The sequence below is a fragment of the Chenopodium quinoa genome, unplaced genomic scaffold (genome assembly GCF_001683475.1).
Source record: "Chenopodium quinoa cultivar QQ74 unplaced genomic scaffold, ASM168347v1, whole genome shotgun sequence".
Classification (NCBI taxonomy): Eukaryota; Viridiplantae; Streptophyta; class Magnoliopsida; order Caryophyllales; family Amaranthaceae; genus Chenopodium; species Chenopodium quinoa.
This window is the reverse complement of record NW_018745291.1, coordinates 924,394-937,490: the sequence shown is the minus strand read 5'-3', so window position 1 is coordinate 937,490 and position 13,097 is coordinate 924,394. Positions and strand designations below refer to the sequence as shown.

Genomic DNA, 13,097 nt, shown 5'->3' with positions numbered 1-13,097 from the left:
CTTCTTTTTTTTGCATTTGAATATTTTATCCATAAATTTGTTTTTAGTTTTTGTGAACATAATGTTTTTCTTTAAGGTAATGACTTAAATAACTTTAGGTCATTCTTGAGCAAAACAATTTACTTTAAGGGTGTGTTTTATTCATCTGATTTTCACTTATTTGAACTTAATTGAATTTCTTACTTTGTATTTTGGTTGTAATTTGTACTTGAGTTCCCTTTATTAAAATTTATTTTTCTTGAACTTAACCATACTTATTGTGTTTTTTTTTTTTTTTTGACAAGAACTTATCTTAATTTATTAGACCTGAAATAAGTGAAAATAAAGTGAACTGAACAGACGTTAAGGGTGCGTTCTATTCACCTGATTTTTACTTATTTGAACTTATCCGAACTTATCTGATCTTATCTAAACTTAATTGAACTTATTTGATCTTATCTGAACTTATCTAAACTAATTAGCCCTTATTAGAATTTATTGTTAGTTATTAATTGAACTTGGCTAGCCTTGATTAACTTTTATCACAACTTATCTGAATTTATTTCTGTGAACTTATCTCATTTGAACTTATTTTTCTTGAAATAAGGTGAATAGAACAGGGCCAAATACTTCTTTCTCATATTCTAGACTTGACCAATTAATTTTTTTTTTTTTTTTTTTTTTTTTTTTTGGAAAAACTAGACTTGACCAATTATTTTAATATGTTGTCTTTTGGGTTTATTATTTTTTACTAATTTTAATGCAAAGTGTAAGATAATTTAATTTTACAAACATTAGTCAAAGTAGGTTAAAAAAAATAATGCAAAAAGTACAAATGGAGTAAGTAATAAAGTACGAACAAAGTAATAGAATGCCAAACATGGTTAACATTTTTTAATTTTTGATTAAGGCAATAACTTTATAAAACGAGGATGATATGCAGGTAGAGGTAGCCATTTTTTTTTTTTTTAATTCCAATAGGATTTATCAGATTTAATAAGTTCTGGGTAAATAAGATAAAGGGAACGTACCCTTAGGTTTATTGGCATGTAATGTTTGAAAAGGAAAATTAAACCACAAGCAACATACCATGCCTACCAAGCCTATATAAAGTGAACAGATTAGAAGATACATCGAGCAATAGAAACTCACCTTAGAATTTAACCCCCGACAAAAATAAAGAATTAAAAAAAAAAAAAATAAGAATGGAAGATTTGGTGCAAAAAAACCACATTATTCTTAGGGAAAATAAGGAGAAAATATCATTTTATAACGGGAGTGTAGCTTCTAGATTTGAGGGTGGTATGACTGGTATCGATGTGAATAGGAAGTTGAAAATGCTGGATTTTGTGGAAGCTAAGCTTAATATTGCGGATTCTACATTAAAACCAGGCGGTTCTCTTCACAAAAGGCTAGAAGAAAGGGTTAAACATGTGCTCTCTCATTTGGAATCCTCTCAAGGTAAGCTAACAAACAATAATTTATGATTATTTTTACTTCTATTTGAAACTTTGTTATTGAATGATTTTTTATTTTTTCAGGAATACTGAATGATTTTATTCTAGATTTAATGTTTAAGAATTTTCCTTAATTTATGTAGATTTACTTGTTAAAATAAAAGCCATTTATGTGTTCTTTTATAGGGAAATGCTAATAAACGTCCAAAAAGTGATCTTTTAATCATGGAAGTTAGCAATAAATTGATAAAGCTAAATGTAGAGCAATTTGAACTTCATTCAAGCACGTTAGGAAAATTTAACATAAACAGACAAACCTTTGGGCGGTCCTCTCATATTAGACTAACCTTTAAATCTACCCATATCAGACACAAGTTTAACATTTTTCTCCCAAAATGAACCCAAATGACCCGTGATCTATACAACAGGTCAGTTTTTTAATTTTCTTTGAATTAATTTTTTTTTTTGATTAAAAACCTTTAATTAATTTTTCAAATTAAAAAAATACAATTTTAAAAAAATAAAAAAAAAAAACACTTTCCCCTCACCCCACTGCCAACCACCCCCTCCTCTACCTCTCCTCCCTTTCCAGCCACCACTCCCCCTCCCCCTTCACCTCCCATTTTTGACAATCTCCTCCCACTGCATCTTTCGACCATACCCCACTCCCCATGAAACCCCTAAACCGAAAAAAAAAAAGTGAGAAATTGATGTAGAAAGAAATTAAAGAAGAATTGGAAGATTGAGAAATTAAGGGAAGATGGGATGATTTCGGAGGAAAGGTGGGTGGTGGTTATGGGGTGGTGTGGGGTAGCTTCACGGTGTGGACGCGAGTTAGGTGGGGTGGAATTCGGATCTTGGTGGTGGTGGTGAGAGGATGGTTATGGCAGGTTTCGGGTACGGTTTTTTTGGATGGTTTTGGTGGGTTGGTTGGTGGTTGGTATGGTGTTTTTCTGTCTTCGGTGGGTTGGTATGGTGGTTTCGATGTTTTTGGTGGGTTGGTATGGTGGTTCGGTTGGTAGGTATGGTGATTTCGGTGGTTTTGGTTGTTAGTATGGTGGTTTCTGTGGTGGTTGTTGCTGGTGGTGTACATAGGTGGTGGTGCAGTGGGTGGAAGTGGTGGTGGTGAAGGTTAAGGTGTAGGTGGCGATAATTCCAGCGGCGTTGAAGGTCGCCGACGCCGAGGGAATTGGTTGGCCGCTGGTAGGGGAGGAGGCTGGCTGTGGTGGGAAGGGTGGTTTTGGTTTTTTTTTTTTTTTTTTTGTAAAAATTATCAAAATTTAAAAATTTAAAAAAAAAAAAAAAAAAAAAAAAACTTCACCAACGATTTAATGACAAGTGGAATTTTACCTGGTATAACAGGTAAGGTAACTTGTTTGGTCCATTTTGGGAGAAAAATGTTAAACTTGTGTCTAATATGGGCAGATTTAAAGGTTAGTCCAATATGGGAGAACCGCCCAAAGGTTTGTCTATTTATGTTAAATTTTCCTTTTATTTATTGTTTCATTATTCTTGTATCTCATATTTTACTAAGTTTCATTCGTATCATTATCAATTTGATTTTATATATATATAAAAAAAAAAAACATAAAAAAAAATCATAAGTTGGTTAAATTACAGAAATATTTTACTCAAAATTAACTTAATTGCTATTCCTTTATAATATTTCAAATCAATATCATGAAGATAAATATTTTTTTTCCAACAAACGGAATGCTACTACTTTTTTATTTTTTGAGGACAATGTATGTCAATATTGTACAACTGTAATTACTGTAATGGTAATTATAATGTTAACTTTGTATGCAAGTCCAATTATTTTACAATCTCCATCATATTTTTCCATGTTTCTGAATCATAGCTTATTTCTGCTGTAATTAAAAGGTTGTAAAATCTTTGTGACTATAAGAGGTGATCATGGGCTGGGTTTTGCCAAAAATAACTGGCTCATTTTATGTTAATGCGCTAGGCCCAACTTCAGGTTCGAAAAGTCATGCTCAAACCTTAATGAGATATCATATACAGTACAATATTATGTTTGATATGCTCAAACCTGCTTCGCATAAAAAACAGAGGGTTTTTGGGCTGCCCAAATTTGTGGTTTTTTTGGATATTGTGCTGGGAAATTCGGGCCCAAAATCTGTTAGTTTGGTTGGGGGGGAGGGGGGGGGGGGCTTGGGGGTATGTATTGGTTATATACTTATATACGAGTATTAAACTTAAACCCTCTGTTTTTTGTGTAAAGCAGGTTTGGTTAAATAATTAAATAGTTTATAACTTAAATAATTAAATAATTAAACAAATAACCAATACATACACACATTAAATAGTTTGGTTAAGTTAAATAACATTTCTAATTAAATTTTACATTTTAAGTTTAATTAACATTATCATAGAAAATTTATTTTAAAAACATTACTAAAAATATAAATTTTGGAAAGTTTCAAATAATGTGTAGTGAATGTTTTTAGTAAAAGTTGCAATTAATATGAAACATAGGTATTACAATTAAATATTAGTTGTTAACTATTTCAGATCCGTGCATGCACGAATATTACGTTACAAAAAATTACTTTTACAACTAATTCAAAATATATATTATTGTATAATTATTTTCTTGCAGTTTTCAATAAGCCTACAAGGTACTAATAATGATGATGCATCTGCTTGTACAAGATAGAAGCATTAAGCGACACGTTATTAGTGCCATCGTGGCCGATTTGAGGATTGCAATGCCTCACGTCTAAAAAAGAGCATTTCGTGCAACTCGCTTCTAACTTAATTTAGGCGTTAGGGAGCAGACAAAGAAGGAATGTTGGTTCCTAGTGCTCACTGAGCCGGTACGGGGTTGCCAATTAAACAATTGATATATGATCACATTTTTTGCCTGAAATAAATAAGAATAAGTGAATAAGTAATTTTGTACACATAAGTAGAGATGTACATGTTTCGATTAATATAAAATGTTAAAATTTGAAATGAAAAAAAAAAAAAAAACTAACGGAAAAACTTTTTACCAAAGAATGACATGTGTTATTCAAGGTTTCGCCTTTAATATAAATGTTTAGGAAAAATTGCATTTATTAATCCCAACTTTGCACGATTTCATTTTATTAATCCCAACTTTGGAATATTCTGCAATAATCCCAACTTTGAGGTGTGTTTTCATTCTTCATACCCAAACCGGTCAACAAAAGTCAACAACCTTCTATTGTAGGTTGCTGGACACGTGTCGTCACGTGAGTGGTCCTTTTTTTTTTTTTTTTTACTGAACCAAATTATTTTTTTTAAAAAAAAACAGAAAATTATTTTTTTTTTTTAAAAAAAAAAACAGAAAATTAATTTATTTTTTAAATAAAAAAACAGAAATTTATTTTTTTTTAAAAAAAAAACAGAAAATGGGTCTTTTAAAAAAACAGAAAATTATTTTTTTTTTTTTTAAAAAAAAAAAAAAGAAAATTATTTTTTTAAAAAAAAAAAAAGAAAACAGAAAATGGGTCTTTGGGTTTTTTTTTTTTTTTTTTTTAATTAATTTATTTTTATTTTGTTAAACCAATTAGCATGCAACACGTGTCAAATAAATGGATTTAAATTTTTTTTAACCCTTTCTTCAAGTAACCGGTAATCCGGATCGAAGAATGAAAACACACCTCAAAGTTGGGATTATTGCAGAATATTCCAAAGTTGGGATTAATAAAATGAAATCGTGCAAAGTTGGGATTAATAACTGCAATTTTTCCTAAATGTTTATAGATAGATACTTGTGTCACATTTCTCGTAACTTGTGATATGATATCGAGTATAATGTGTGTATGTATTGGTTATTTATTAAATTATTTATTTTAATTCACTTTCGTCCATAGGTGATCAAATCAAAGGAAAGGCCAAGGAATCCGAATATGAAAGTCATGAAGAGAACCATGAGAATATCGGCTTGGAACGATTGTTCATGCTTTTAGAAGAAGAGGTGAGTGATGATAACATTTCTTTTCCAAATAATATCTTACAGATTATTATGCATGCTTCCCTACCTTATAAAATGTATATATAAGATAACTGTTACGCATAGCGTGCTACCGACTATACCAAATGTGTACACAAATTTGTACAAAATGTATATTTACATTTTTACCCTCATTAATATGTTTACCATTATTAATATATTAAATATTTTTTTAATTAAACATATCATTAATTAATTCAAGGGAATTTCTCATTGGTAGCCATAAAGAATTGCACATTATCTGGTAACAATTTTTTTTACAAATTCTCCAAAATAGCATTACTTTTATTAAGTTTCCCTAACATGACAATATTTTTGTATTTAACAACTAATTAACTTAATTAAACAATAATTAACCTAATAATTCACCAAAAAAAAAACCGGCCACCCCATCTTCCCTGCCCCCACCCCCGCCACCCTATTCCCCACGTCGACCACCCCCTGCCGGCGTGTATTACCCTTGAAAATTGTGCGCCGACACCGGCAACACCTCACCTCGACCCCACAACACACTACAACCACCATTCAACCGCTACAACCACCAATTCACCAACAACACACAACAGCGCGCAACCTCTCTTCACACCGGTCAGCACCAACCCCCCCCCCCCCCCCCCCAAGGCTCCGGCGAACACGATTTGCCCCACCCAAGTTGTCTCCACTTCGTTCATTCCTCCCCTTAAACTATCACTCGAAACAATTAAACCCCGAATAAAAAAAAATCTAGGGTTTCGATTTGCCACCGATCGTACTTTAAACTTCATACAATGAGGAATTCTTTGATTGAAAGATTGAAAATCGCGATTCACAGGAGAATTGGAAGATAGACGAAGATCTTTGACGGATTTTTGAGAGAGCGGATATTAGGATTTTTCAGATTAGTGATGATGAATGAGGAGCAAGCACGTGGTTCAAGGGTCGAGGGTCAGTGTCAGGGTCTAGGTAAGGTATAGTCGACGCCGGCGCGCGGTTCCATGGATAATACGCGTCGGCGTGCGGTGGCTGGGGTGGGAGCAAGGTGGCGGGGGTGGGGATAGGGTGGCTGGGTATTTTTGTTTTATATTTTTATTTTTAATTATTAGGTTAATTCTTTTTTAATTAAGCTTATTAGTTTCTAATTGTAAAAATATTGCTATGTTTGAGAAATTTATAAAAAGTAATGCTATTTAAGAGAATTTGCCAAGTATTTTGTTCCCATTGAGAATGTGCAAAACTACATAGCTACTATTGAGAATTTCCCTTAATTCAAAGTTTTTTTTTAACAAAAACTTGTAATGCTTTTTTTTTTTTTTTTTTGAATAAAAAGACTTCTAATGCTTTATACTTCATATGTTATTATTAATATTATTTAAAAAGAAAAAAAATTTAATCTACGAAGAGACGTTTTATTACTAAAAGACTGTTAATTTTTACTCCTTCGTGGTTGCTCTTCTTATTTACAATCTTGTCGTCCTTTAATTACAACTATTGTTTAGGTTTATTAGCTTTTAGTGATGTTTGAGCAGATGTTATCAAGAGATTTAAAGAAATTAAATATCCTAAAATCAAGGGAAATTGATGATAGAAAAAAATTGGTATTATGGGAGAGAAAATGAAGGAATATAAGAGGAAAAATATAACTAAGTCGTTATTGCTTTAGTAATGTTTTAGCTGCAGTATTTCACATATTACTACTACGTATGACCTAAACTCACAAAAAAATCATCTAAAGAAAACCACGCTAGAAATATTATACTAAGTATTATTGAAACATGCAAATCAATTAAGAGTTCTAAACTATTATTGCCCCTTAAGATATGAAGAAATGCAAATCAATTAAATATTATTTAATAATAATTTTTAAATAATACTGTCAAACTTTAGAGAATTTTAAAAAAATACTGTCATAAAAGATTTTGTTGGATTTCAAACGCATATAAATCCAATAGAACATATTATAAGTACCACCCGAACCAAAGGTGTAAACACACGCCAATACAACTTCTCTGCAAGAGCTAGCCTCTTTGCGCGCATCGCGCACGTTGGCTACCCTAGTAATTACGAAATGTTTTTATAGGTTATTTGCCATAGAGTTATAATAGCCTCTTGCTCAAGTTGTTGTATTTTAGTGGTCTCTTAAAGAAAATAAATCCACATGAAATCTTTTTATAGTTAAATTCCATATAAAATAGTGGAAAAACAAATCAGTAATATCACCTTTGTAAATTACTAGTTGTTTCGGCAAAAATTGGACTAACTGGACCTTGGAGCACTGCTTGTGGACCTCGAATTTGGGCCTTGAATGGTCCCGCAAATGAACCCTGAGCTCCGAGGGTTGACCCCGGGGCGGAGCCTTCGACGCCCAAGTTAGATGCCAAACAATGCATGTTTTGAGAGGGTTTTAGGGGAGAGAGAGAGGAGGAGGATAATCATCTTAGAGTAAGATTGACCTCTTTTTACCTTTGGCCCCTTGAGGGGTATTTATAGTAATGCATGAGTGGGTATTGTTAACGCTAGTAGTTCATATACGGGCAATTATGGGCCATATTAGTGCAGTTGGCTTATTTGAGGCCTTTTAGGCCTTTTTATGCCCTTTAGGCTTATATGAGTAGGATTAACCTTGACTAAAATGGGTATGACCATTTTAGCACCCAAACACTAGTAGTAACGGGTTCCAGAGTAATTAAGATGATCTTTCAGTGGCCATAATGATCAAGTAAGGTTGTATGGTTGAAGAGTTGATAGTTAAAGATAAACTTAGTCAAAAAAAATTTGCATTGCCATACGTGTTTAAGGGAAACATTTCCCTAAAAAAATGAAGGGAGTACACTTTTAACTTTATAAAGTAATTACTCCGTAATAATTATTCTTTTATCAAAATGAAACACTTGTGCATAACTAGGCTAATGTTTAAAGTCTCAATAGTAAGCCTATTGCTTATTCGCTGTATTCAATGATTATATTATTATCAGTTTTTATTACCATTAGGATCTAGGCTAAATTAGAAAATAACACCCAATAAAAACCCCGATTTTGATAATAACACTTCTAAAAAAAAATGTTTTATTATAACACCACAAAAAATCCCAAAATTTTGGTTTCACCACCCACTAACGAATTTTTGGATGGAAACCGTTAGTGGGGTCCACTAGGGACACGTGTCAGTTGTTTATTGGTTTTAAAAAAAGAAAATTAAAAAAAAGGAAAACCCCTAAACCCTAATCCAGCCACCAGCCCCACCACCGGCGGCTGTGACTCCACCATCGAAGAATCCCACTGCCGCCAGAAACCCTTCCTTCACCGGCGGAATCACCGGCCATCACCCCCACCGACATTAGCCCCCCCCCCCCCCCGCAAATCCCATTCCCCCTTCCCTCTGCCCGAAAAATCACCCCCACCCACCACAGCTGCCCCCCCGCAAAAACCACCTAGCCCGTTCAATTCTCCCCCTCGCCGAAAACCACCCTTGGAATTACCCCTCACCTTCAAACCGGTTGAAATCGACCTTAGAAGCCCCAGATCTATCGATTTCGCGGTGGAGGCGAATGGAATTGGTTGTTTTCGCCGGTTTGTGGTGGTGGTTTCCACTGATTGGTGGGATCTGTGGGGGGGGGGGGCTGATGTCGGTGGGGGTGATGGCTGGTGATTTCGCAGGTGAAGGAAGGGGTTCCGGCGGCAGTGGGGGTCTTCGGCGGTGGAGTGACGGCCGCCGGTGGTGGGGCTGGTGGCTGGGTTAGGGTTTAGTGTTTTTTTTTTTAATTTTACTTTTTATTTTTATTTATCTTTTTTTTAAGCCAATACCTTATTGACACGTGTCCCTAGTGGCCCCACTAACGGTTTCCATCCAAAAATCCGTTAGTGGGTGGTGAAACCAAAATTTTGGGATTTTTGGTGGTGTTATAATAAAACTTTTTTTTTGAGATGTGTTATTATCAAAATCGGATTTTTATTGGGTGTTATTTTCTAATTTAGCCTTACCCTTATGCTATTGTTTCGTTAAACATAACAACGATAACAATTTATTTTATTTTAACAGATACCCATGGAAAAGGATCAAGCTATAGAACAAGCACAAAACGAGTTGACTCTATTCATAAACAAAGCGTTCATCGATGAGCCAATCGATAATAAGATTTTGTCGGAGATTGCAACAGAATTTTTTAACAAGTATCATCATGATCCAACCCTCCTTGAGAGCATAGCTGCTCTTTTTTCGTCGAAACATACGGCAAAGGAATGGGAGGATTGTTGTGATATTGTGTTAAGAATCATTAGAAATGCATCGAAAACCAATCTGTTTAACTTGAAACTTGGTAGCTATGAGCAACTATTGTCTGAAATTCAGAAGTGTGTGCATTATTGTTCGTTGTTTCCGAAGGATTATATATTCAACAAGACTGATCTGATAAATCTGTGGGCTTCACAAGAGAACTTATTAACTACACCAGAAAGTCCAGAGTCTGTTGGCAACGAATATTTTGGGAAATTATTAAAAGAAGGGTATTTCTTTGAAATCTTTCAAGGAGAAGATACTAGTGACATAGTTGGTTACAAGATGCACTTCTTAGTGAGCGAGTTCCTTAAGGAAATAGCAAAACCCGAGTTTTGTTTAGTTGATGAGTCTCAGGGGGAAATTGATGTTGCCAATATTTTGCATTTAAGTTTTGTTGTTGACTCTTCATGGAAAGCACCATCATCGATGTTTTCTGCTAAGAAGCTGCAATCTCTTTTATTCTTGCCAAGAAAATCAGATGAAGATTCTATAGAAGTTTCGGCGATGGATGATATCTTGACAAGTTTAACATGCTTACGAGCATTAGATTTGAAAGCGGTGAATTGTGAAAATCTTCGGAGTTCCTTAAGAGAGCTGAAGGATTTAAGGTACCTCAAATTAGGTGTCTCCTTTGAATCTCTTCCTGAAAGCGTCACTAGGTTGGAGAATTTGCAGACATTGGATCTTCGGCACTCTAGTGTAATGCAATTGCCAAGAGATTTTCCCACACTAAGGAATTTGAGGCACTTGTATGTTGGAAGAAGATTGGTTGATATGCCATTTGAAATTTCAAAATTGGAATTCCTCAACATATTAGATGTGTTTGTAGTTGGAGAATATAATAGGTTAGATGCACGAGGTAGCTTGAAGCTTGTTGGGGAGCTGACAGTTCGTTTTGATAAGGAATATGACCATAACGAAGCATTGAAGGATAACGAACAAATAACGTGCTTGTCGTTGATATGGTCGACTTCGTATGGAGGACAAACCACTGATGATGATACGCATTGTTTCTTGCAGCTGCCTCGAAGCCTTAAAAGCCTAGCAGTTCGCAGTTTTAAGGGTGGAAGTTTCGGTAGTTTCTCTATCCTCAAGAACCTTGTTACGATATGTATTGAAGACTGCAACAACTGCAAATATCTTCCACACTTGAGTAGTTTTCCTTATCTGAGGTCCCTTCAACTTCGTGATCTTAAAGCCTTGGAGTACATAGAAGATAATGATGATAATAGTAAAGATTCTAATTCATACTTCCCATCCTTGAAGTATCTTTCGTTGGTTGATTTACAACAACTCAAGGGTTGGTCGAGTCGAACGCAGGAAGAAGAAATCAGTTCTGATTGTGTTCAACTTAGAATAAAAGGTTGCCCAAAGATGATGTCAGTGCCTCAAATTCCAAATCTCGAGTCTTTTGAAACACGTAACATCCATGAGACACTGCTGAAATTTCTCTTATGTACATCTTCAGTTTCCTCCATTAATTGGTCAAGGCGAGTCCCCATCCCACCATTCAAGCTACAACAGTCCACCTACAATGGGTGGATTCGGTTAGGACCATCATCATGGTCGCCACCTCTAACTTCCAGGCTACAGAATGTGGAAATTACCTCAATTTTTGAGCTTGGTTCGACTCTCTCATTCAATATTATCATGAAGTCTTTGACAATCAAGCAATGCCCAAAATTGAAAAAATTAGACTTCAAACCTAATATGGTTTCGCTCCAACAACTTATCATTCATGATTGCAATGGGTTGCAGGATATCACTAGCGCACTTTACCTTTCTGCCCTACAAAAATTGGAAATCAAGCGCTGTAAGAAGTTGAGTTTGGGGGACGACAACATGAGAGAAGCATGGGAAGGTCTCCAGAGCCTCCATACCTTGAAACTCATAGGTATCTCCAACCTGGCGTCCCTCGAAAACGGCCTTATGGCCCTTAAAAGCCTCGAGGAACTCTCTCTCCATTCATTTTATGAATTGAAAACCCTCCCGGAGTGGATTGGGAAACTCACCAAGCTTCAACGCCTCGCCATTCGAAATTGGCCGTACTTAATTACACTTCCTGAATCACTTGGTGACCTATCTGCTTTACAAGAGCTTCAAATTCAATGTTGCCCACTACTCAAACAAATTCCCGATTCTTTTGCTCGCCTAAACTCTTTACAACAGCTTAAGATTCAACAATGTCCAAAGTTGTTTGAAAGATACCAGAATACGAGTGATCCAGACAATCCTCTCAAATCACACACTCATCTCATTCGTTTAAAGTGATGTGATGGCCTTTTGTATGTTATGCCTTTTATGTTCTGATCTTTTACTTTGTATTATTGTACAATCCTTGCCTGAATAAAGTTGTTATATTACTGTTTACTAATCATTCCCTCTGTTTCTGAAAAATGTATTATTGTATTTGTTATGGGGTGTTTTTATTTGATACTCATATCTACATTACTCTATTTTGGCTAAGCTAATTTTTCAGAACACCATATCTTACTTTATTCGAGGCCAGTATAATATATTTTTGTTTTAATGACAGATTGGACATTGATGGTTTTAGTACATCAAATGACTAAATGAAAAACTACACACCTGTTAAAAAAAGAAAAGTTTGTTCAAAAGGACCAACACAAAAGTTGTTTAAAAGGACCACAAAACACACTTTGGGTTGTTGAGGGAACCACTTGTTATTTTCAGGCAGGTCAACGCCGGAGTCCGGCATTGACCGTCACGTTCCAAGTACGTGACTTAATAAGTTGAGTCTAACTTTTTTTCTCAGTTTTTTTTTCACGATTTTCACCCAATATTTCCGATCACCCCCAAATTTCTTCTTTCTCTATCCTCAAAGCATAAACCCTAGATTGACTGGAACATGCAATTGCGCCCTCTTTTTTCCTAACAAATTCATCCACAGTGCAATTAAGGACAAGTCGCAGAGGTTAAGCATTGTGAATTTTTATCGAATTTGTCAGAAATCTGCAATTTTGGTTGATGTTGTTCGTTTTTGTGTTTTGTTCAAAATTGGATTTACAGCAAAATGAATCTGGAAATGAAATAACTAAGGGTAGCTGAATATCAAGTCGTTGAAAATTGTGCGTTTTTTGCCCTTTCCCTTTCCTTTCTCCATTGATAAGGTCGAAAACAAAAAAAAAAATTGAATAAAAATGGTGAGGAAACACTCCAAAACAAGAAAAGAAAGTGACAGGGAGAGAGAGTAAATCGAAAAAGAATGGTAGACTTTAGTAAATGCAATGAACAATGCTTCGAGGAGAGAGAAAGAAGAAGAAATAGAAAATTTGGGGGAAATTGGGAAATTTTTTTTTTTTTTGGGTGGGGGGGGGGAATCGTGAAAAGTGGGGATAAATGAGAAGAATAAAAATTGACTCAACTTAATAATTCACGTGATGGT

General features: G+C 34.8%; 1 protein-coding gene across 1 annotated transcript; it reads left to right on the top strand.

Moving 5' to 3' along the window:
• The first annotated feature begins 798 nt into the window (after positions 1-798).
• LOC110712210 (putative disease resistance protein RGA4) lies at positions 799-12,121 on the top strand. Its single transcript, XM_021890670.1, has 3 exons — positions 799-1,440; positions 5,300-5,403; positions 9,455-12,121. Exons 1-3 carry the CDS (start codon positions 1,185-1,187, stop codon positions 11,960-11,962), a joined length of 2,868 nt encoding a protein of 955 aa, XP_021746362.1. The 5' UTR covers positions 799-1,184; the 3' UTR covers positions 11,963-12,121.
• The last annotated feature ends 976 nt before the right edge of the window (positions 12,122-13,097 follow it).